This window comes from Acanthaster planci, linkage group LG21 (genome assembly GCF_054643075.1).
Source record: "Acanthaster planci isolate LZ-2023a linkage group LG21, COTS_SCS, whole genome shotgun sequence".
Taxonomy (NCBI): Eukaryota; Metazoa; Echinodermata; class Asteroidea; order Valvatida; family Acanthasteridae; genus Acanthaster; species Acanthaster planci.
The window spans coordinates 10,281,212-10,303,343 of NC_141797.1; the positions used below are offsets into that span (position 1 = coordinate 10,281,212).

Sequence of the window (22,132 nt, forward strand, 5' to 3'; positions counted from 1 at the left end):
TTGGCGTAGGACAGACAAATGCTTGCAAGGGTACGCCCATTCCACCAAAGGAGAAGCTGTTTTGTATGGAATGTGTGGAAACAAACTCGAATAAGAAAATACAACCAAAGAATAACTTTTAAAACAGTGATTTGCCCGGCTCAGTCCCAGGAAAAATCCCTACAATACCGAACAACTGTACCAAATAGCTCTCAGTAAACAATTCACTGAACACGATGAAAACAAACATATGACTGATGTGAACTTGTGTTTGAGAATCATTCTGTTTCGCCCCAAGGTAAATTTCATTCGCAGCTTCAGTAGTTATCACGTGATCCATTTGCTTATATTTGTCGCTCAGGAAGTTGATTTTGATGTGGCAATGACGGTGACAGGTGTCACGGTTCTGAGATGGGGTGTTTTAGATCACCTCCCACCCATCATTTATACCCGCCCACACGAGCAGTGTGGTCAGGGTAGGTAGCAGAAACTGTAGGTTATTTGCGACAACAGAAAGCTAAATAAAAGGTACATTAACTTTAAATTCATCCATTTAATTGATGTGAGCTTGGCTGTCAGATTTACAGGAGCGTGAATTTAGTCGCGTGCACGAACCACCCCGCTGCCGTTTTGTCAATGCTTGATACATTATTAATTTGTATTGAATCATCCAGTCTTGTGTTCAAGGTAATTCAACACTGATTAAATTTCTCCGGAATGTATTTGCATGTAACACGAATGTATTGCTTGGACGTAATTAAAATAAGATTTTCTCTTTGAAAACACCTTCATAAACGCTAATAACAACTGTGTACTATTTTACCCCGAGGCAAGGATTGACAAAAATGGATATGTAAATGTAAAATAATACTCGAACACTGACACGGGAATATTAACTAGAACAGGTTATATAAGATATGTTGGAACGCATTCGGAGTTGCGTGATAAACAGCACCTGCTGGTTCAGATTTATATTAGCCAAAAGAACTACTGGATACAACTAGGCTATACCGTACAATGATCCATCTTAGTTGCAAAACACATAGAAGTACTGAAAAATATCTCAATTGTACCGCAAGCTAACACAGGACGTTTGCCAATTTTCGTACGGGAACGGTTGCACAAATATTACAACAATATCACGAAATACTCCAGCACTTTCTCCAAATAGCACTACCATAACGTGTAGCACAAATGCTATTTAATGCACTTTAATTGTGGTCCACACCAAATGCCAAAAAGGAAAGTCAAGAATGCTTGTCAAAAATGTAACTAATCTGAAAAAGCAATACATAACTTACAATAAAAGTATGAACCTGACGGATGGTGGAAACGAATGATACAACATCAGGCGAGTTTCGCTTATTACTGACCCGTAGCGTGACTTCACCATAAAGAACGTAACACATGCACAGCGACGCAAAACCTGCCCCCAACTACGCCAAAGTAAATCATTTCTCTACAGGCCCACTATTGGGTGCAGTCGAGACCTAAGCTGAATTTTAAGTGCTGCGTGTCAAACAAGGGAGGCGAGACTGTGGATTTACGACCTAACCCGAGTCAACCCATTGAAGCTACCAGACCCCACTCATACGAGGGTTTTACGTATGTGTACAACATAAAAATAACCACGTGGATGCCTATTGAACTATACATATGCAACGCTGAGTAAATAACCCGGGAGTTTGAATACAAAAAAAACAAGAGACATGCAAAGCCCTTAGATAGGCTTATTGAAATACACGAATTACTGGAGAAAAGGAGGCAAATACGAAACGCAGGTGGCTTTTGAAAAGTATCCTTTGTCACAGAACTGGGATGAGCAACGTAAATCCATTTTGTTTGCTCCAGTAAATTACGAAATCTAATGGCAAGTTACAGTAACGTTTTAGAATAAACCTAAATCTGAATAACTTTTTAGAATAAACCTAAAACCTAAGTCTCTTGCTAATAACAGCAGAGTTTTTCCCTGCTAATTAAGGAGACGTTGAGAGACATCTCATTAATTAGCAGTAATTAAGGACAGTAGGAATAAGGATCATATCCTGGAGCCGAAGATCTATTCAAAGGATCGGGGTTGTCTTTGAATTCCAACGTAAGTCTACCATCTGAGCGAGTTTGTGCCAACGGTAAGCAATACGTAATTTTGATCTGCAATTGATTTTCAATAGAGGAAGCAAATCAGCACTGGAGAGGATTCTTGCGTAATCTTTCAGTGGGAAATCACAAATGTGTGTCACTCTCAGGACAGGAATCTGCAGAGGCGCAGGTCACGATGTCATCCTTGGTTTTCGGCGTTGGTTCGCTGAGCCTAGTGGCTTTCGCGGAACTATGGCTGTCATTGGTCGAGATTCGGGCCGAAATGACACTGAAGATTGTGTAGAGGTATGGATTAATTGATGAGTTGATGGGAAGAACAAAGACTACAGTCCAGGCGTACATGTGAGGCTGAATAGTGACGGCACCAGTCTGTGAGAGAAGACCCATGATGATAACAGGCATCCAACAACAGAAATCAGTCCCCACGATGACAGCCATCCGGAGCGCCATGTTCATCTCCTCTTTGTTGGATTGATGAAGAGTACCCGAGCCCCGGATTCGCGAACCCTTTACTCGTTGATAGGATTGCCTGACCTTTATGAAGATGATAAGATAACAGAGGGCAACAACAAGGAAACAGAGCAAGTTAACGCCCAGAAAGAGAACGATGGAGTACACCCAAGCCGGCCTGTGGTCTTGCGCCACAGGAATCTTGAAACTTTGACTACCAAATGGGTTGCTGACGTCGCCCTCCTTCAGTTTGTAGCTGTCGGGTTTGGTGATGAGTGGAAGGCCGATGCAGACATCGGACAGACCATAAACATCTGAATCTACGTCCGAGCCAATCAAAATGGTAGGAAGGCTACTGAGAATGAAAGCCAAAAACCAAATTATTACAGCAGCTCCTCGAGCAGTTGGCCTGACCAATCGAACACTACCATGAGGAAAAACAACACACAAGAACCGATCTACACTGATGAGTGTGATGAAGAACACACTTGCCTCGCTGGATAAAACCGAAATGATGCCAGCAATCTTACAGATGGCACTAAGCCTCCAGGTTGACGCGACTGTGTAATACAATTCCCCGAAGGTGACATCTGCTGTGGCAATTATTACCATGTAGATCCCCATGAGAAAGTCGGAGACAGCCAAGTTCAGGACGAGAAAGTTATGGACGTATTTGGTGCCCCGACCGAGGTTCGTCTTCATTGATGTCCAATATCGCCAAATTACCACCCCAAAGTTACCAATCAGGGCGCTCAGTCCAAGGAACCACATGGAGGCTCGGAGGAATGTGTTCTGCATGAGACTTCCACAGTTGAAGAGAGGCGATTGCTGTTCAGTAATGAAACAGTTAGCTGGGTCGAATGATTCCAATTTGTTGAATTCGCAGCACAAACGGTAGTCATCCAGATATCTAATTAGATGCAAGACAAGTGATCCATTATCAAAGTAAAACTTCGTACTTCTCCGTTAAAATACATTTCAGACATACAAAGGTATTGGTTTTTCATTGCGTTTGACACCAAAAAGTCCATTTCTTACAATGTTTGAAGCTTGGTTAGGTCCAGGACAGCTTTAGGGTGGATATCAATTGGCTTATCCTGTGCCTGCGGGTGCTTTCCCCGAATCAGCACCCTAGGACAAAGAGGAACCAGGAGTCAATGGAACACTTTGCATCAACTTTGAAATTGTGAATACCGGTGAATGATTTGGTGAAAATAAGCGCTAACGGCATGAAAAGGGCTTACTAATGCAACTGTGGGGAATTTTTTTGAAACACAAGATATGTCCGAGTCATTCTTTGGGAACTTCTTGCAATTTACACGACGCATCAATAAAGCTGGTACGACTTTTATGAAGACTTAAGACCTGATGATGCACGTTTAACACGGACTACACGTTAACATTCAAAGCATTAAATGTCTATAATGTCTTACCCAGCAGGAAGCAAGTACTAGCAAGTGTACCATTGGTATCCAGGAAGCAAATTTCTTAGGCACTACACTCGGGAAACCCAACTTTAATAAAGACTATGATCGCGGCTCTGGATCTTTTTATGGAGAATTTCTAATTTTTTCTCACAGCGAAGTAAAATCCGACATTTCAACAGGGGAAGACAAGGCATGAAGATTAGCCTCTTTTAAAAAACCAATTCCCCATGGCGGGAAACGGTGGCTGTATTACCACCTTCAATGGGTACTACTCACAACGTTTGGAGTTCCTTTAGTCCACTGAATGCTGATTCCTCAATACTTGCCACCGGAACGTTTGATATGACACTGCAATCGTAAGGAAAGCCAGTCTTATTTGACGATCGATGTTTCACACACCATACAAATGGTGGGGATCTCGAATCCATTAGTTGAATAATGGTGCAATTACACGTGACTGGTGGAAAAATTTGGCCCTTTGATTAGAGTGAACCCAGGACTGTCAGTTGGGAGAATTGGGAAGCAAGGCGCAAATCGGTTTGTGTTTGCTTCTGGTGGGATTTATAAGTGTCCATTGTATCGTTCGGATTGTTGCCGTCGCAAAAAGAAAAATACCGTTGAGTTATTCATCGGCCTCCGTTGTCAAAGATCATCTTTTAGCCCACTACAGGAAACAATAGCATGGTGAGTGATAAACGACATTTTAATGCATGATGTGTCTTCTTTTGTGTTGACACCTGATAGAATCTTTGGAATTTCTTTAAGATTTCCAGAGGGGTGCAGCAGGCAAAAGAACCTTAGGGTATGTGCAGGGCTTGTGCATCACATTTGGGGGTCCCCCTTTGCTACATATCGACTGGATACAATAAATGATGGCACTTACAGTCCCTGTAACATTCCCAGCTCTTTGAAGGCATCTTCTTGTAACGAAGTGACGTCATTCTGTGAAATATTCCTGACAATTGGAAGAACAAAATCAAGACCAGCGGGCATTCAGTAAATGAGGACTGATGTAGATGTATCCTAATGATATAGATATAACGCGTGCACCAGGATGGTACGTCTCTTAAACCGACTAATACTCATAACAAGAAACTTTGGTCGATATCATAAACTTCGTTCGGTAATTTAATGCAACTGTACTTTACTGAAATTCTGAAACATTACTAAGGGCTACATTTAATTTCGTTCAGTAAAATACGTTTGTTTCTTCCATCTGTGATCGAATGAGCGAAATGAGAAGCCATTACTAAGGTGTCACAACGCTCGTGGACAGGTCATACGCGCGCATTACATGCCTGCTCGACCAATAAGATCTCGTTGTTTGCCAAAGGCACGACGTGTCGCGTTCAAGAACGCTCGTGACTCCAATGCAATACCATTTAGTCAACAGAATGACTGGGATTTGAAAGTAAGATGCCCAATAACAATTTACATCGGAAATATAACCAGGGGTATAAGATAGATATAAGGTGTTTGCCATTTTACGACTGAAACCTACAACCAAAGAAGTTTCTGTAATCCGTCAAAAGACAGCGGTGGTATATTTTCTATATGGTTGTCCGCAAGGTACCTGTGAAATGAGAAAAGAAAACAAAAGAAATATTAATTGCTCAGGGCAAAATCGGACAAGATATGAATTGATTTGCACTTGAATGCTGACAGTTGCATTGTTACCATTAGTTTCGTTAGTAATCTTGCGATGATATCATTTGACATAAAGTGACAATCATCTTACAAAAACTACGTTTGACAGTGACGCACAGTCATCGCATATTCTCTTTTGCTGTATAATCATTTAGTTTTCGTTTCTTGGATAATAAATACAAACTCCAAAATTCCTATATGCGTTGCAATGAAAACTGATTTTTTTTGCGATGGTACACAGACTTGGTCTTAGCCAAAAATAGGCTGCATCTACGCTCGAGGATATGAGCTCTGAAATGAAATATTTCGAAACAGTTGTAACTTTTACGATGAATTACGCCCTCGGTTGTTACCTTGACAAATGTAGCCTTTGTGGGCAAAGATAGATTTCAATCGTACATTATTTGTAAAGAGATGTTGCCCTTAAAAGTGATATTGCGTAATACTTTGGAGACCCATTACATCATGCAATGGCTCTAATAAGGATGATATGCCTTTTGGACCTAAATATTTCCCTACTTAGTTTCTTTGTCGTGGTTTCTTGAACACGTCTGTAACTATTTTCCTCACTTACAATGCTTGAAGCTTGAAAAACCGTTTAAAATGGCCTGATTCCAGTGAGCTGACAGATCCACCAGTTAGCTCCCTTGGATAAACAAACAAAGCTTGAAATGAGTGATGTACTGGGGTGTGCAATCGATTAAGGAACTTGAAGAAAGAACACAAGCGAAAACGTCTTCCTTTTTCAATTGAAACAAGCTTGTCATACGTGTAAGGGATTGTGCTTTGGAAACGCGTAACCGGCCCAAGAAATTAGGTTAATTATTTACTTAATGATGTCTAAACACGTTAAAATCAAGTGGCGTCTTCAAAGCTGGGTAAGGTATACCTACAAATACCTTTAGGCCAATTACTGCTGAATCTGTGTTACCAACAAATCATAGGTTATGCGAAAGACTTACAGCACATCGGTAGTGGCAGCCATTTCATTTAGTGTACCACTTGTCCATCCTGATCGACAGCTGACATAGAGGGCGTCACCTTTGTAATAGCAGCTACACTCGTCAGGGCAACGGTTCACATCTGTAACGAGACAACAGCAACCAAGCTCTATTTCTAGCCTTTCCGAGTTTTCGTTGGACTTACTATGAACACAGGGCCTACTCTATGTTTGCCGGACGAAAGTTAGGTTAAGCGATCAGTCCATATGTATGTTAGTCGGAAATAAAGCTCCGCCATCCTGACCATGCGTGATCATCTGGCACTTACCACAATTGATTTCATCATCTCCAAGTAAGCAATGGGCGGTGCCATCACAGACCTCCTCCCACAAAATACACTCTTTGCTTCTACTGCACTGGAAAAATGCCGGACAACTAACTGTGTCTAAACAAAAAATCACAGAAAAACAAACGATTAGTCTACAACATTGTAACATTGCCTATCTGCCCCGATCTAGACCACGAAAGGACGGCGCAATGTTCCATTGCAAAGGACGGTCCTTCGGAACTGCATTTCGCTGGTTCACACACGACTATGAAATGCATGCGTCAAAGTCGCATCGCTACCAGCAAAATGAATACTCCCGACCAACATGGCTCTTTGCAGGGCTGCTACCTGTCAAGGGGGATATCTTCGAAAGGCCCAGCTGATATCAGACCTGCTCTATATCTGTAAGCTCACATTTTCTTAAGGCATGGCAATAAACATTCAAAAGAATTACGTAAAATGTTCACTAAGTCCAAAATCAAAATATGTGGTCTGTTTATACACCTCGTGCAGAGGTTGAACTCAATCCAATTATAGAATATACTTACAGCATCGTTGTTCATCAAATCCGTAGGGACAGTCCCTGAAGCCATTACAAACGGCTTCGGGTGTAACGCAGAAGGTTGAATTCTCACATAGGAGATCAAGTTCCCCTGAACACTCGCTCGGTGATGCTAGGAAATATCCGAGTGAACAAAATACTGAAATACTGGGTTTAGGAAATGTTGCACAGAAATGACTGATATTGCATTTCGACATTATTGGAAGAATTGCTAAGTTGATGAACAAAAGTTAGACAGTTATATTTTGGAGACCAACATTTCCAGGCCTGTGGCAGAATGGCGCAATAATCGTTATCTTTTCTGATGATAGGTTGTAATAAATGGCTGACATTAACTTCAACCTGGAACGTGTTTCACTTGTAATCAAGAGGTATCAATACGGAGTTATCAATATCCTGCTTTTAAGAAGTCTGAAAATTTAAGGGTTTTTCTGAAGTCTCCGCCAGATGGTTTTGTCAGAACAGAGGTTGTTTATACGAATGCAAAAATTCCTCAAATACTTACAAATATCAAATACCTCGACCTCCATTTGGAAACCCCTTTTTGCAATTGATGTGTCCGTCTTCAATGTTACGTTGATGATGGGAAGCAGTGCAAATACCGTGGAAATAGTTGTTGTTCCGGTAATACGCAATAGGTTTCCCGGATTTTCAGCAACATCCCCGAGCTCTAAGCCTGGACCTGCAATGGTCACATCGTCGTATGAATTCTCAGTCGTGAAATCCAGGATGCGGATGACAATGAATCCACCAGAAGCTTGAAATTCCCAATGGCACCTCAGATCATTAGGATATTTCTGAGGGTAATTAGGAGATGTGAGGGTGTAGGGAAGGTCAGGCTCCAGGTAGATATTCCGCTCACCACAGACATCTGATGGGGATGGTGAAGAAAACAAAGAATTTACAATAAATCGCACCTTTGCCTTCATTACCGCTTGTAAAAGCACACGACTGGTCATCCATGGTCATCATCGTACAGGTGAATATTGACCATTGAAATGTTAATCCACTTACCCAATCCACACAGGTAGGACAGTTGATAGTCACTTGCACTTTGTGTTAGACATATCGTATCAGGCTCTCCACACATCGTCTGGCCTTCGTTACAGCTAACTGGAGTTAATGAAAACACGACGAATGGTTCTTGTTAAAGAAAGAAAACGAGTGGTGTAGTTATTGTTGACTATCTGCAACAAAAGAGGTGATCAACGGGAATAAATATGTCCATTTTTAGTATTTTAAATGTTCATACATCATAATATATTAAATTTCGCAGAATGGTGGTGCTGGAGGGTGAAAGCGCTGTTGCCCTCTTTCACAGACTACATTGCCAATGGTGACTTCCATGACAGGATCGGACCTGTTGCTTTATAGCCCCTACATAATGCCCCCGAGCTGCACCAAGAGAGGGCGCGATTTTCCTAGAAACGGAGGCTCCTTTGATAGGAACTTCTCTTTGCCCTTCGCCGGTTCACGAACGACTATGAGATGCATGTATTCGGTGCCGGTCGCTACCAACAAAATGAACACTCCCGACCAGTATGGACCTTTCCACAGATGAGACGGTGCTTCTGCTCAAGGTGGATAACGAATCTAATGTCGCCCTAAACTAGAATATTAAAGACAGATTTAACTTTGGAAAGTTATATTTTTGTTATCATTATATCACCGATGGAAAAGGCAGTATATGGGAGACGTTGCACTGAGTGGAATTTTATGTAAGACATTACTTTCTTGTTGAATAAGACTGTCACCTGCATATAATATGAGAGAAAATGAAGAAAAAATTCAAAACTACGCTACCTGTTCTCCTGTGCGTAATACTAATGGAGAATCCGTTGCTTGTTTCTCCCCATTTGGAAAGGAAATTTATCCACAGGTGTTTGTTTCTAGAGGCAATTAGGACTAAAGGGATGTCTTGGCCACTGAGTTCAGGCCCAATCGAGGAGTTCACGCTGGTCGGGTTCATACCCCAGCCAAAATTCAGTCTACTTGTCCCCAGGTGAAGTGTCTCGATTCTTGCCAAGGCCCGAGTTCCTGGGGGCGCTATTACCCTCCAAGAGCACTCGAAGTTTTCAGGGGGTGGCCGTGGGTAAAATGGAGAAGACACGATGTAGAATTGTCCCGATTCACGAGCCGTCTGCTTTGAAAGGTCAATCAAGTTTCGTCCGCAAGGACCTAGTGACATAAGCAAGAGAAACAAATCGTGAAAACTGTTAACTCCCCATACATACATTGAAATAATGTTTCAGTTGATCAGGCACGACTAGACACTGATAGTATAGCTTCTTATATTACACGGGATCAATTTCAAGAGCAATAGAAAAAAACGCGGTCTACGGTGTTTCCTGACACCTACCACACATTGACTCGTCTGATCCGTCTGAGCAGTCCAACACTGTGTCACATAAACTCGTCACATGAATGCATTTACTTTCAGAAAGACAAAGGAATTCGTTGTCAGAGCAAGCACCTGCCGATACACAACGAAAGAGAAACACGTGTTTTATCGGACGCCGTTTTGAAAGGAACTTTTACGGTGTGGTCTTTTGTTTTACTTTTTCAATTGTAAGCTATCGTAGCATCGCAGAAGCAATTTACCACATCCAATTTCGTCACTGTAGTCTAAGCAATCGATATAACTATCACAAGCATACGCTTCGCTGATGCATTCTTCCGAACTGCATGCGCGTCCACCACCCGGACATCCTGTATTAACAAAGTAAAGAATAAGACATTTGGAGATTCTTAAAAATTAGATCACGTGATTTCGGATGTTTTTTGGCCACAAGCTCTCACCTTGGAGGGTTTTAAACTTTTTGTGCAAAGTTCCCATTACTTTCGTTCCACTTGGAAGTTTGAACACATTCCACACTTTATGTGATAACGTGAAAAATATAACCTTTCACAAAACGTTCAAAATAATGAATTACCTGCTCTCCTGGTGTGCATTAGTTCCAAGTGGATTGTCTGCGATTCCAAGGTTTTCAATTGATCATTTGGTGGAGCTTCAAATTTGTATTTGATCCACATTAAGGATCCTACTGACGTCACAGCTTCCCGATAAGGTATCACGTCAGAGTGGGAGAAGTCGATGTTGTGTACCATCGTGGACTGGTTCAAGATGTCATGACCTTCACCCATAGCGATATACAGATTGGGATATTTAAGATGTGACTGTGGTATACTCCGTAGTCGAACAGTTATCCGGTGATCAGCTCTTGCCGTCAGGAGAAACAGGCAGTCCCCTGGGTGGCTGCTGTAAGGGCTGTAGGATATATGATGACGTGATCCATCGGAAAGGTCTATCCCTGGCGTGTCTACACAGTGTCCTACCAAAAACAACAACAAAAAGAAACAAAAAACAAACAACCCAACACCCCAACAAACAAACAACCCAACAATCAAAAACGGTTTTAATGGCTAATCACCTGGGGACCAATCAACGATTCCTACAACACCTAAACATTAACTCTGTTTCAAGTAATACAAGGTTCTCGGCATTCCAAGGCAGGATAATGCTAAACATTTCGCAATGTTTTTATATACATGTGAAAGAACAAGTTTAAAAACAGGTTTGTAGATTTACAAGTAGATATGTTTTAATCGAATTGAGAGGTTGCCAAGAGGTTGTCATGAAGAGGCCTTTTCGCAGTGCATTATGGGATAAATAGTCGACAAAGCCTCATTAGGCCTAGCTCACTGCGCTGTGCGCAGAAAACTTGAATTTTTCTGAATTTTTATTCAACACGCAAAAGGGTGCTAGGTAGTCTAAATGATGGTTTTGTGTGGTGTAGGGAACGCATCAATCAATCAAACACCTCCAAATTACGTACCTAGTGCGCCCAATCGCGGCGGCGTGTCGACAGTAATTAAAATTGAGAAATGGCCTGACTGTAGCAAACACCTGGTGGCGCGCCAGATTGTGAATCGCCCGTATTCTAGTAATCTTTCATAATGATGCATGTCTTTTATATTGATAAATATATTTAATATCAATAAACTAATAGTGTCCCATCAGTTTCCATATCATGAACCATCAATGTTATCACGTCCAATGATGTGAGTCAGTGTATTCATACCACAAAGGTACTCGTCCATCATGTCTTGGCATTGCGCAAATCCATTACACAGCAGACTTTCGTCCACACATCTCTGGCCATCACAGGTAAAGACATCATTTTTACACCCATCTGTGATGAAACAGCATGTTAGCATATTTTAGCACGACACTGAAAAAACTGATTCCAACAACATACAAAAATTAACTTCAATATTTGTTGCAGTGCATAAAATAAAATTTTAACTACTGGCGTTGTAGAAACAAAATCACCCACGTTAAAAAAAGTCCTAAAGAAACCTAATCCGTTGAACGTTTGGCAAGTGCACAGCAACCCGACTTTCCAAAACCTCGTATCGTGGAATTCCGATGAAAGTTCAATAAGCTGTCAGAAACCAATCTTTGACGTCAAAATCGGCACCGAAATCATTGTGGCAAACGGTGTTTCTGACATAACGGACTTATGACTGCCTTTACTTACTGCATCCTCTCTCGTCATCCAGCGCAGGGCATTGTGGGATTCCGTCACATCGCTGGCTCATAGGGAGACAAACTTCGGAGCCGTAGCATGTATACTCATCTGGCTTGCATTCTGCGTGGAAATATCAAGTTTGGGTAGTGTCATGCATTGTTTTTACCTTTTGGACCAGCTTATGTTGAGGGTGAGATCGAGGTTGCTATTCGTACGTTATATGGCTTACCCGTCTCGTTGAATGTCCTTAAGGTGAAGGAAATGCCGTCGAGTGTAGTAGTCTGGAAGGAATGCCAACTTGCTGTGACCCATAGTGACATTCCAGCGGCTGGTGAATACGACGAAGGCACGACCCATTTAGCACTACTGAGCGTCAGAAATGACGCTGACAAATCAAGAGTGCCATTGTCGCTCATTGTGCCAAAGGTCAAGGTTGCATCATCAGCAGGAAATCTCGTAGCCTTGATCTCAACACGAGATTGAGGCGGTGTAGCGACGAAAAACAAACAGTCGAAGGCCAACTGGGGAAAAAAGACTTGAAAATCCCTCGTCTCCTTAGTATCCAAGGATTGGTGCTGTTGATAGCCACACACTGCTGTATCATTAGTGAATAAGAACAATTAACAACGTAACTGCGCTTTTTGATAACTATAATTATAGGGTGTCTTGGTATCCAAACAACGAGCCTTTTCGGTATTTCAAAAGGCAGGGTCACTCGGGAGCAAAGCACAGGCGCGACTTGTCTTCAATTAAAGGAGCTTACTGATTGGGCAGATCTCACACGAGGGTTCGAATGAGCTCAGACGCGCTTCATTCTGGGCAAGCACTATTGGAATACTCAACTGGCTTAATAGCTCATTGCACCGTGCATTTCGTATCCTTTGTACAGTGAGTTATCCCACTAGAGATGTTTTTAATATTCGTGGTTCGTGTATGATCTTATCCACCATTTTCAAATAGGCCTACTAACCCGTGCAGTTTTTATCTGAAACTATGGGAGTATCTTGTTGGACAAGTGGGGGACACCAGCAGCGGCGTAGCGAAGGCATTTTGTTTGGGGGTGTGTGCCAGGGTCAATTTGCCGACTGACTGGTCGATGTACGTCAATAATTCATGACGTCAATTTCAGTTTCATTTGCCGACTGACCCTTCATTTGCCAACTCAAAATTATTGGGGGGGGGTCAACACCCCAACACCCCCTCCCCCCGATTGCTACGCCGCTGGACACGCGTGGCTTGCCTGAATTTCAACATGTCTCAGTCCATGTCAATTAACACGTTCCATTTTCAGAAGCGATCGATGCCCGGTTTTAAACTGCGTTTTTGTTCTTCAGAATTCTGTGTCATGATCTAAACTGAAATTCTTGATCACGCACTCGATTTATGCAGGTACTACGTAGCGGGAGGTCTAAGTTGTGGACCGTGACACGTCACCTTAACTGACATCATCAGCTCAGTTGAACGAAGGACGTGTGATAGTCTGCAATGTACTGCAGTAGTACCCTCATAATCTTGTCTTTGACCTAGGATGTCAGTTCTGGTTTCCACAATGGTATGCCTCTCAACCACTTACAGTCTCGGTATTGACAGTGCTTGGTCTTTACGTGCGTAGCATGTTTCTCGATCTGCCATCACGTTGTTGTTTGTGATTGCATGTGATATGTTTGTATCACGCAAATGGTGCATGAAAACGCAACGGAGATAAATGGTTGAATTGATTGATGCACTGCCGCACACGTTGTTGCAAATCTGTGCATTTCAGTAACGAATTATACCCACCATATTTAATCGTTCATAATTGTTCATACTGTTTACCAATACAAAAGAATATAGGGGCCTACAGTGGCGACGTTTTGGAAGCATTTAACGGTGTCATTTTCCCTATAAGAAACTGTCTTGGAAGGTATTCAAAGCAGATGCGTTTACCTGAGTAATTATTGTTACACTGGCTTTCGTCCCAGTAATCTGGACAGTCAAACTTGCCATCACACAACCTAGACCTGGTGATGCAGACAGTTAACTCCAACTGATTTCCACAGCTAATCAATCCATCAGGACAAATCCCTGTTGAATATGCAGGACAATTAGTGGCATAACCACTTATCAGAAACATGCATACTTCCATTACAGGGCTGAGGAAAAGCTTGCCTATAGGCCTATGTGGAGATATACCAAATCTCTTCTACATCCCTGAATTTGTCGATTTCATAGAGCATGGCTTGTGCCGAGTAAGGAAAATCATTTACGGAGTTATGGTATATGTATTATATCAGAATTAGAAAGCAGCAATTTCTAATGAGTTATGGCGTTGATGAAACTCTTCATTACTGCAGAAAACATTTCCATAAAACTGTGACGAATAAACTGTATCGGAAATACCAAGATCATTGTAGCTTTGATAAAAATATAAGCACAGTATTATTAAACAAATTACATTCCCTGTGAGCAATTTCATTATTATGTGATACTGGCGTGGGAGAAACTTACTTTCTTCCTGTTGGTAGATTTCCATAGCAAAAGAAGGCTCAAAGTATACCGGCGATTCGTGTGATGAAAGTAGGAACCTGCTTGATCGCACTGTCACCCAGGCCGTAGTAGTTGGACGTCCTATGAACACTATTCCGCCCCCAGAGGGGACATCAGTGATAAAAATCACACTCTCAGCCACCGTCGGATCCTGTCCAACCCCACCCGACACAACGAACTTCCCGTGGGGTGGAACATTTAACGTCACTATTTCAATAAATATATAGGCGGTCTCATAGCTTGTGAATAACCAGGAACACCGGTAAAAGCCAGCCGGGTAGAGAAGATATGATGGCGCGTGCTCAAAGAAAGTTTTTTCCTGAGGGTGTAGCTCGTATTCGGTTCTATCGCAGACAAAATCCGAATCTGGAAGAAGAGAGAGGAAAAACTAATTAAACGAACACTTCCTGACAACTGGTGTTTCGACATGATACCGCGTTCCTAACGGAGCGTCCGTCTGAGAAGTCGGGGAACAAGTTCAAGTTTCGTTTGCCCTACTCCCATCCACTGGAGCAGTAGTTGCACTGGAACGCTCATGCATCAGAGAGAACGGCCCACCAGTTTAGCAATGAAAACGTTCTTTCCATTCCAAACGAAGAAATGCTACCTAAACCAAACATGCTGACCCTACTAACTGACACTGAAAGGATACTTTTCAGTTGGTCATTAAAGAATCTAGTTTAATCTATGCTGTTTCCCCCACCCCCCCAAATCACGACGCTGGATCCGTTGAGCATACCAGAAAATTTTAGGATACATCTGATACTTCAGACTGTAGCTTTCAAGAATGGGGCCTTGGCTTAATTACCACAGAAAGACTGATCGAATCCCGAGCAGGTGTGTACACCATCACATATTTCTCTGTAGTCTCTGCACGAGTCGTCCATACGGCAGTGGAACTGGTCCGCTCTGCATCGGAAAGGTGGTCCTGAAATGGCATAACATTCAAAACGATAAAAACAACCACCACCCAAAGGTCAAAGTTGAAGGCCTGAGGGGGGCAATCGAACTCCTTTATTTCTAAGAAATATGGAAGGGCTGTGTAGTACCGTAATCAGAATAATGATAAGAATATAATCTGAAATCAGTGCTTTGAAACATGTTTATTGCCAAGCTTTCGGTAACTGAGTATCTTCTTCAGGGCAAGTAGATTCAATTTTGCTTGCCCTGAAGAAGATACTCAGTTACCGAAAGCTTGGCAATTACTGTTTCAGAGCACTGATTTTATATTATATTCTTGTCAGCATCCTTTATTTCTAAAGTTGTTTCAGCGACTGATAAGTTTAGCATTTAAAATTAAAAACAATTACCGCAACCGAGTTCGTCAGAACCACCTGGGCAATCCACCGTGCCGGAACACCGGGTATCACGAGGTAAGTAGAACTCGCCAACAACATATTTGCATTTGAATAAACCTGGCAAATTTGATGAGGCTGCAGAGAAGAAACACAGGGAACGACCAAGTCATTAATAATGATAATAAACTCTTCTTTGCAAGGGGTCACATATTTTGCCTCAAAAAGGAATGGCCGATTCGCACTTCACACGAAGCGAACACGAACGTAAATTTGTGAGGTCAGATGAAACTATTGACGTTGTGAATTCGTAAAACTTGAACACATTTCAACTCAAGCGAAATTTCACTCTCAGTTTTTCGTGACGTCGAATTGGCTTCGCTTTTGTATTCGCCTGCAGGTTGAACCGGCCTTTAGAAATACACTGGTTAGTTTCATTTAGAAATAACGGGTCCAGGCCAATTCGAAAAACTGAAAAAGGGACTTTAATGAAACTACAATTCCTATTAATTTGACATGAAATGGATCAAGGTACTGCATATAGCAGCAGTGATGACGGAGCGAGTTTGTTTGGAGTCTCAACTCTTCACTACAGTAAGTAGTTAGTGACGTTGTTGGTTTATACAGTTCCGTCATCCATCAGGGATATGCTTTCTCAGCAGCGAATCTAGCTTTTGAAGTGTGTGTGTTTGTGGGGGGCAAATTCAGTAGCGAACGCGGCTTCGGGCTCATTCAACAAGATATGTTGGGGGAGAAACAAACGAAATGTTTTTCCTTTGGTGCTAATATTTGATAAATAATGACCGATTACTTTCACGTCAGAAATACGGCCGTTTCACGATAGCGCGCCACCGAGAGTTTACATCGCGTCGGCCAATCACTGTGCGCGAAATTTGTCGACCCAATACGCGTTTGAAGAGCGTCGACAAATTTTGCGCGTTATGATTGGCCAACGTGTTGCAAAATCTCGGTGGCGCGCTATTGTGAATCGCCCGTATTCACAAACCATCCACATCTTTAAAGCATCTCTCAAAGCTCCTCTCATGTCTTTAGCCTTCAATCAACCACTCTTGTTTTTACAATTTTTTTGGTAGTTGTCTGCTTTTATTCCTTTCAGTTTGTCCTCCTTTTCCTATAAATTCTGTCTTTTAATTGCTTGTTTGTGCAAACCGTCTGCAGCAACTTTATGTTGGATATGTTTACCCGATTTATAAATGTCAATCATTATTGTTTTCGTCATTATTCCAGAACACACTTACGGCAAAAAATCTCGTCAGTTGCGATCGAACAATCAGCGGGACCATTGCAAGTTGATTCTTGGGGAACACACAGGCCGTCTCCGCAAGCAAAAGCCCTTGGTTCGGTGCATGGAACTGAAGGACAAGTCGCACAGATCAAAAAGATCTGAATGTATACGTACAAGGCTTAAAAAGAATCCTTTGGAATCGTCTATAGAAACCAATCAATGGTCTAATAATGTCACTTTCATCTGACTACAATTGATGGCAAACGGGAAACTTCTTCAGAACTGTCAGCTATTATTGTCACTGTGCTGTCCTGTGAAACAATCTTGTTAAAACGAATACTCTTAGCAGATCAAAATATTAGGAAAGAAATCATTCAAATAGTCTTTCACTGTAATATTTTCCAAATAATGGGACAAGGACGGAATGGTTCTGTGTATATTTATCTCGCAAACTGAATCAATTTAGGGCCTGCGTGAATTGAAATAAACGCTTGTTAGCAATGTGTATCGGGGTTTCTCAAAGGTAGTTGTTTTCAAATACCTTTAATAAAATTATTACGTAAACGTAGAGCGTTGAAAATGAAGCTACTGAAACTAACTAAAGCCAGTCAAACCAACTTCGTACCAGTGACTTCCCTCGTAATGGGAAAGAACACACCGAAACAGCCCAAGACACGAAGCAGCGCAGTCGTCCAATCCATTCCTGGAAAACAGCGACAGGAAGTTAACATCCATCACAGGCAGGCCCTTAGACTACGGAAGCGTATTGCTGCCAACGCGAAAAAATATTTTATTTCGCACTTAGCTTTCTCGTTTAAACGACATAGCTATCTTTTTAAATGCAACATCGCTATCCCGTTATTCTAATTATAGCAGTGCCATTTGATAAATCGTTTAAACGAGATAATAAGTCGTAAAACGACATATAACAAGTTGTTTATACGAGATGAAATAATTGATCGCGTTGACAACAATACGCTTCCGTATTAAACACTTGCCAATATAACCTAATGGCAGTAACTATTCTTGTAACACTTTCAACCTTCTGTTAATCTGACTGTTGAAGAGAATAATAATCAAACAACCACTTCCATCCAATGACGAAAAATATAGAGTCCAAATGCGATCGTTTTCAGAAACAGAAATACGGCCATGAAATACTTTCCGCAAATCGCAAATGGGTACTATTTCCTCTTCATTGCTCGTGCACTGGTCTTCATATTCATCCAGTGACTGCTGGGACTAGCGATCATACACACTAGTAGTTCAAGAGCTTTTCTAGCAAAGCCCTCTGCTGACAATTATAGTGAAAAACGATGAAAGAACACCGGATTTGGTACACCATTACAATACTCACTATATTTGGTGACACGCCTGAACAACACGGACAGAAATGTCTTTGTGTTATCCGTCTGAGGTTTATAATGAATCCACTTTCCTTTAATTTCAGCGCATGACTAACCTTTCGCATATCCTTGCAAGGTCAGAGACTGGTAGATGTCAATAAATAAGTAAGGTGAAGTAAAGGCTGACCGTTAATATGTTTGCGTCGCAAATAATGCTGGCAGGAACTGGTAATGAAATTCGTACCCAGAGAAATAAAACCAAATCACTTGAAGCTTGGTTTGGTTTTGTGACCTTTGCTTTTATGAAAGGAAACACAAAATCTCATTAACAGAACGCAGCAGCGCGTACCATTAGCGGTACCATTAATTCTGTCAGGACAGAGGGAGAAGACAAGCATAGAACAAAAATAGGCTGCAGCACGACAGGAAAAGAAAAAGGCCTTCCTTGGCGAAGCTCCAAGCTAAGCATCAACATACAAACACATACAAAATAAATGAACCATTGTTGAAATAACAAAATGATTGGTTAAAAGAAAGATAACCTTAAGTCCCAAAATTTAATGAAATAAGAAAGATAAAATTAAGTGACAAGACAATAAAATAAATTAATTACACAAAAATAAACTAAGTTATTCCTATGCGTAAATTGAACTAAGCTCTGTCGCAAACAAAATAAAAAGAAAAAAACAGGTTATTTGGGTGTTTTTTTTCTGACGTTGAGCTTCCGTCATCAGTGTACAGCGCCCTATTTTCTAAGCAGAAAGCCCAGTCGACCCAAGAATTAGAGAACAGTTTATCTGTTCCACCAGTCCGGACTCGACAAAAAAATTCGATTTACCCCTGTTTGAAACCTAAAAAAGCCTATGCAGGTAGGATGACTTTTTATTAGGTTTACTACACTGCAGCTTTTACAATTACTCTGGACATCTTTATTTCCTACGTGATTTTGATGATAAAGAGTTAAAATTATTTTACAGAATGAAACACGTGCAGATACCTTTTATTTTACGGTTGTCGATCGCTACAGCGTGTTCCACTGTTTAGTAGTGAACCAGCTGACGCCTAAAGATATTGGTTTGAACTTAGTAATAAAGGTGCCATTGTTAGAGCAGCATTCTATCACATATTGATTGAAATTCGATGATTTTAACAAACCCCTGTGTGCGCGTGTAAAGCTTAATGGTCCAAACGATATTGGCATTGATTGTTACTTCCGTACACGTTAAACAACGTCTGCCTCCTTCAACAATCATTCCTGCTACACTAATCAGCTGGAACGGTTTACATAGGAATCTATTCTCAAATTTAATACAGTTTTAACAATCCTTCAAACAGACCAGAGAGTCGCTGCTTGAACGACTAATTTATACCTGCATAAATGCAACTATTCAGACTCTAGCCTGACATACTCAAGGTAAGTTTTTTCGGCGGTTTGCCCGGTTCTTATGAAAGAGGTAAGGTTTTAACAATAGCTGGCAGATTGCTTACGTCTAAAGTGGGTTTTCTACACGATTGAGATGATGTGGAGTTACAAGATTGCTATATGTGTACCCGAAAAAGTAGGGCACATCACACTCGAGTTTGGTGCTCTTTCAGAAGATATTTAAGATTGTGGATAATTTCCATCGACAAGAAAGGACAGCTTATGGTATTTTAACGGTGGCGCAGAGATAGCAGTGATTTAATTGTACATCTCATTGGTTTATTCTAATGTCCCTCATGTTCCTCCTACAGACAAATACGACATAAGAAGTCAACATTCTTACAGAGGACAATGGGGATGCACACCCTTCATGAGAAGAAAATCTTGTTCATGTTTGCTATCCTGTGCATTCTCTTAATCGCCACAAATCTCATCGACAACACCCATGATTTCAATCTCTTTGAATTTGATGACGTCACATTAGAACGAGTGGACGGAGGCGGGCGTCTCTCCGACGTAAAATCGCTGATGAAAACTGTTTTGAATTCATCAGCATCGGTGCAGCATTTACGTGACAAAAATCAAAATCGTACTAATCCATCCCATCGCGATGGAGGGAGAAAAGAAGGAATGATTCCAAAGAAGAAGTCCAGAAAAGAGCCTGAAACCAAGCCAAACTTGGACAACAAATTGGAGGACAAATCCTCCATAAAAGAGGATACTAACGAAAGCGCAAGGAGACAGCAACTTGAGCAGACTAACCCTTTATTCAGTGAATGGGTTATCAATCCGCACCCATTCCATTTTATTAATAACTCGGGGAATTGTAGCCAGTATGTGCCTGGCGGTGAGGTTTTCTTGTTGATCCTTGTGGCCTGCCGACCAGAGGAAGAAAGGGACCGCCGCTGGATTAGAGACACCTGGGGTTCAATCAAGGCCTATAAGGGCAAGACCCTCCTAACTCGCTTTCTGGTCGCGCGGTCTCCTAAGAAGATATACACAAGGAAACTGATTTGGGAAGAGAGTGTTCTTTACGGTGATATCATCCAAGAGAACTTCGCCGATACATACCGAAACATGACGCACAAGGTGTTGATGGGGTTGAAATGGGCGGCCCAGATGTGTCCACGTGCTACCTACGTCATGAAACTTGACAGTGACATGTTTGTCAATGTCTTTAGACTGGTGGATCTCCTTGAGGCGTCACCGAGGAGTAACTTCGCTATTGGACACCTGAAAGGGCCCACCTTGCCTCAACGCACTCGCACCAGGAGAGTAATTTCAAAATGGTACACTCCTATAGAGATGTATCCGGAGAGCACGTTCCCGCCATATCTGAACGGCCCAGCTTACGTCATGTCAGGTGACCTTCCAGGGCGGATCTTCAACCAATCAGCGCATGCGAGATACTTGCCTTGGGATGACGTATACATTGGCATTGTCATGACAAGGCTTGGCGTGAAGATGAAATATGGACACCACTTCGAAGACTACCCGATTGGTTGGAATGGAGTGGCTGTACTAAAGTCAATCTTGAACGGAATAGCTTCGTATGTAGGACACCAGCGAGCATTCAATTTTGTCTTGCGTGATATTTGGTTGCAAATTCTCGCACAGTATGACAACTATGTGTATTCACCTCCCCCCGATTCGTTGCAGAGATTCAATAACAAAAGTTTACGTCACTGGTAAACGTTTTTGAGATCCCAGCACAATACCAGCATTGGGGGCGGGGGCACATCTCAAGAGCAATAGATAACTCTTATGCATATGGGGGGGGGGGCTTGGCAGCCGCTCACGAGGAAAGGGGGGCATTTCCATATTTTTGTGTGACCCTGTTAACATGCCAATAGAATTTCTGAATGAAGAAATAACTTAAAAGGACGAATTTACAAAAATATATATCTTCCATTACTGTAATTGCAAGTTGTACTAGATTATATTGTAATTACCAAACTGATACACTGATATTAACAGTGGAACAATACAGGGTAATTACAGAGAGTAAAATAAGAAAAACATTCCGTGTATGTGATTAATTTTGCTGTCTTAATTGTTTTGTAATTTATACATTCCGTTGTTATTTTGCCTCACCAATAAGATCTGCACCAGCCGCACGCAGAGCCCGCAGCTGTTTAATCGTTCACACGCAATGCCGGATTTATGCATTATAATAGCATTAGCTAATGCAATTCAAGACTCTGTAAACATGTGTGCCATGAAGGTATTACCACTGCTATTGATTGGCGCTTGTTTAACCTGTAAATAAGGGCCAATCAGAAGCAATGCGGTCTCCATTGTTTATTAATTAATACACGCCATGGCCACAC

The 22,132-nt window shown here is 41.7% G+C and overlaps 2 protein-coding genes across 3 annotated transcripts; one reads left to right on the forward strand and one right to left on the reverse strand.

Annotated features, from left to right (window-relative positions):
* Positions 1-108: 108 nt before the first annotated feature.
* Positions 109-18,546, reverse strand: LOC110981110 (uncharacterized). 2 transcript variants are annotated; one of them, XM_087130969.1, is made up of 25 exons: positions 18,391-18,546; positions 17,659-17,736; positions 17,047-17,160; positions 15,803-15,925; positions 15,301-15,420; positions 14,454-14,858; positions 13,893-14,030; positions 12,196-12,558; positions 11,976-12,086; positions 11,517-11,627; positions 10,368-10,766; positions 10,036-10,143; positions 9,794-9,907; positions 9,238-9,612; positions 8,449-8,547; positions 7,940-8,305; positions 7,421-7,546; positions 6,873-6,989; positions 6,566-6,686; positions 6,178-6,249; positions 5,458-5,529; positions 4,840-4,911; positions 4,233-4,304; positions 3,568-3,660; positions 109-3,439 (listed from the first exon to the last, which is right to left on the reverse strand). In XM_087130969.1, exons 2-25 carry the CDS (start codon positions 17,732-17,734, stop codon positions 2,203-2,205), a joined length of 5,004 nt encoding a protein of 1,667 aa, XP_086987095.1. In that variant the 5' UTR covers positions 17,735-17,736; positions 18,391-18,546; the 3' UTR covers positions 109-2,202. The 2 variants fall into 2 exon arrangements, with proteins under 2 accessions (XP_086987095.1, XP_022094039.2); XM_022238347.2 differs by having other exon boundaries at positions 12,196-12,561.
* Positions 18,547-19,406: 860 nt separating this feature from the next.
* On the forward strand, positions 19,407-21,841 carry LOC110981177 (beta-1,3-galactosyltransferase 1-like). The gene is made up of 2 exons (XM_022238523.2): positions 19,407-19,793; positions 20,114-21,841. The coding sequence occupies exon 2, from the start codon at positions 20,154-20,156 to the stop codon at positions 21,492-21,494; it is 1,341 nt and encodes a 446-aa protein (XP_022094215.2). The 5' UTR covers positions 19,407-19,793; positions 20,114-20,153; the 3' UTR covers positions 21,495-21,841.
* Positions 21,842-22,132: the final 291 nt, after the last annotated feature.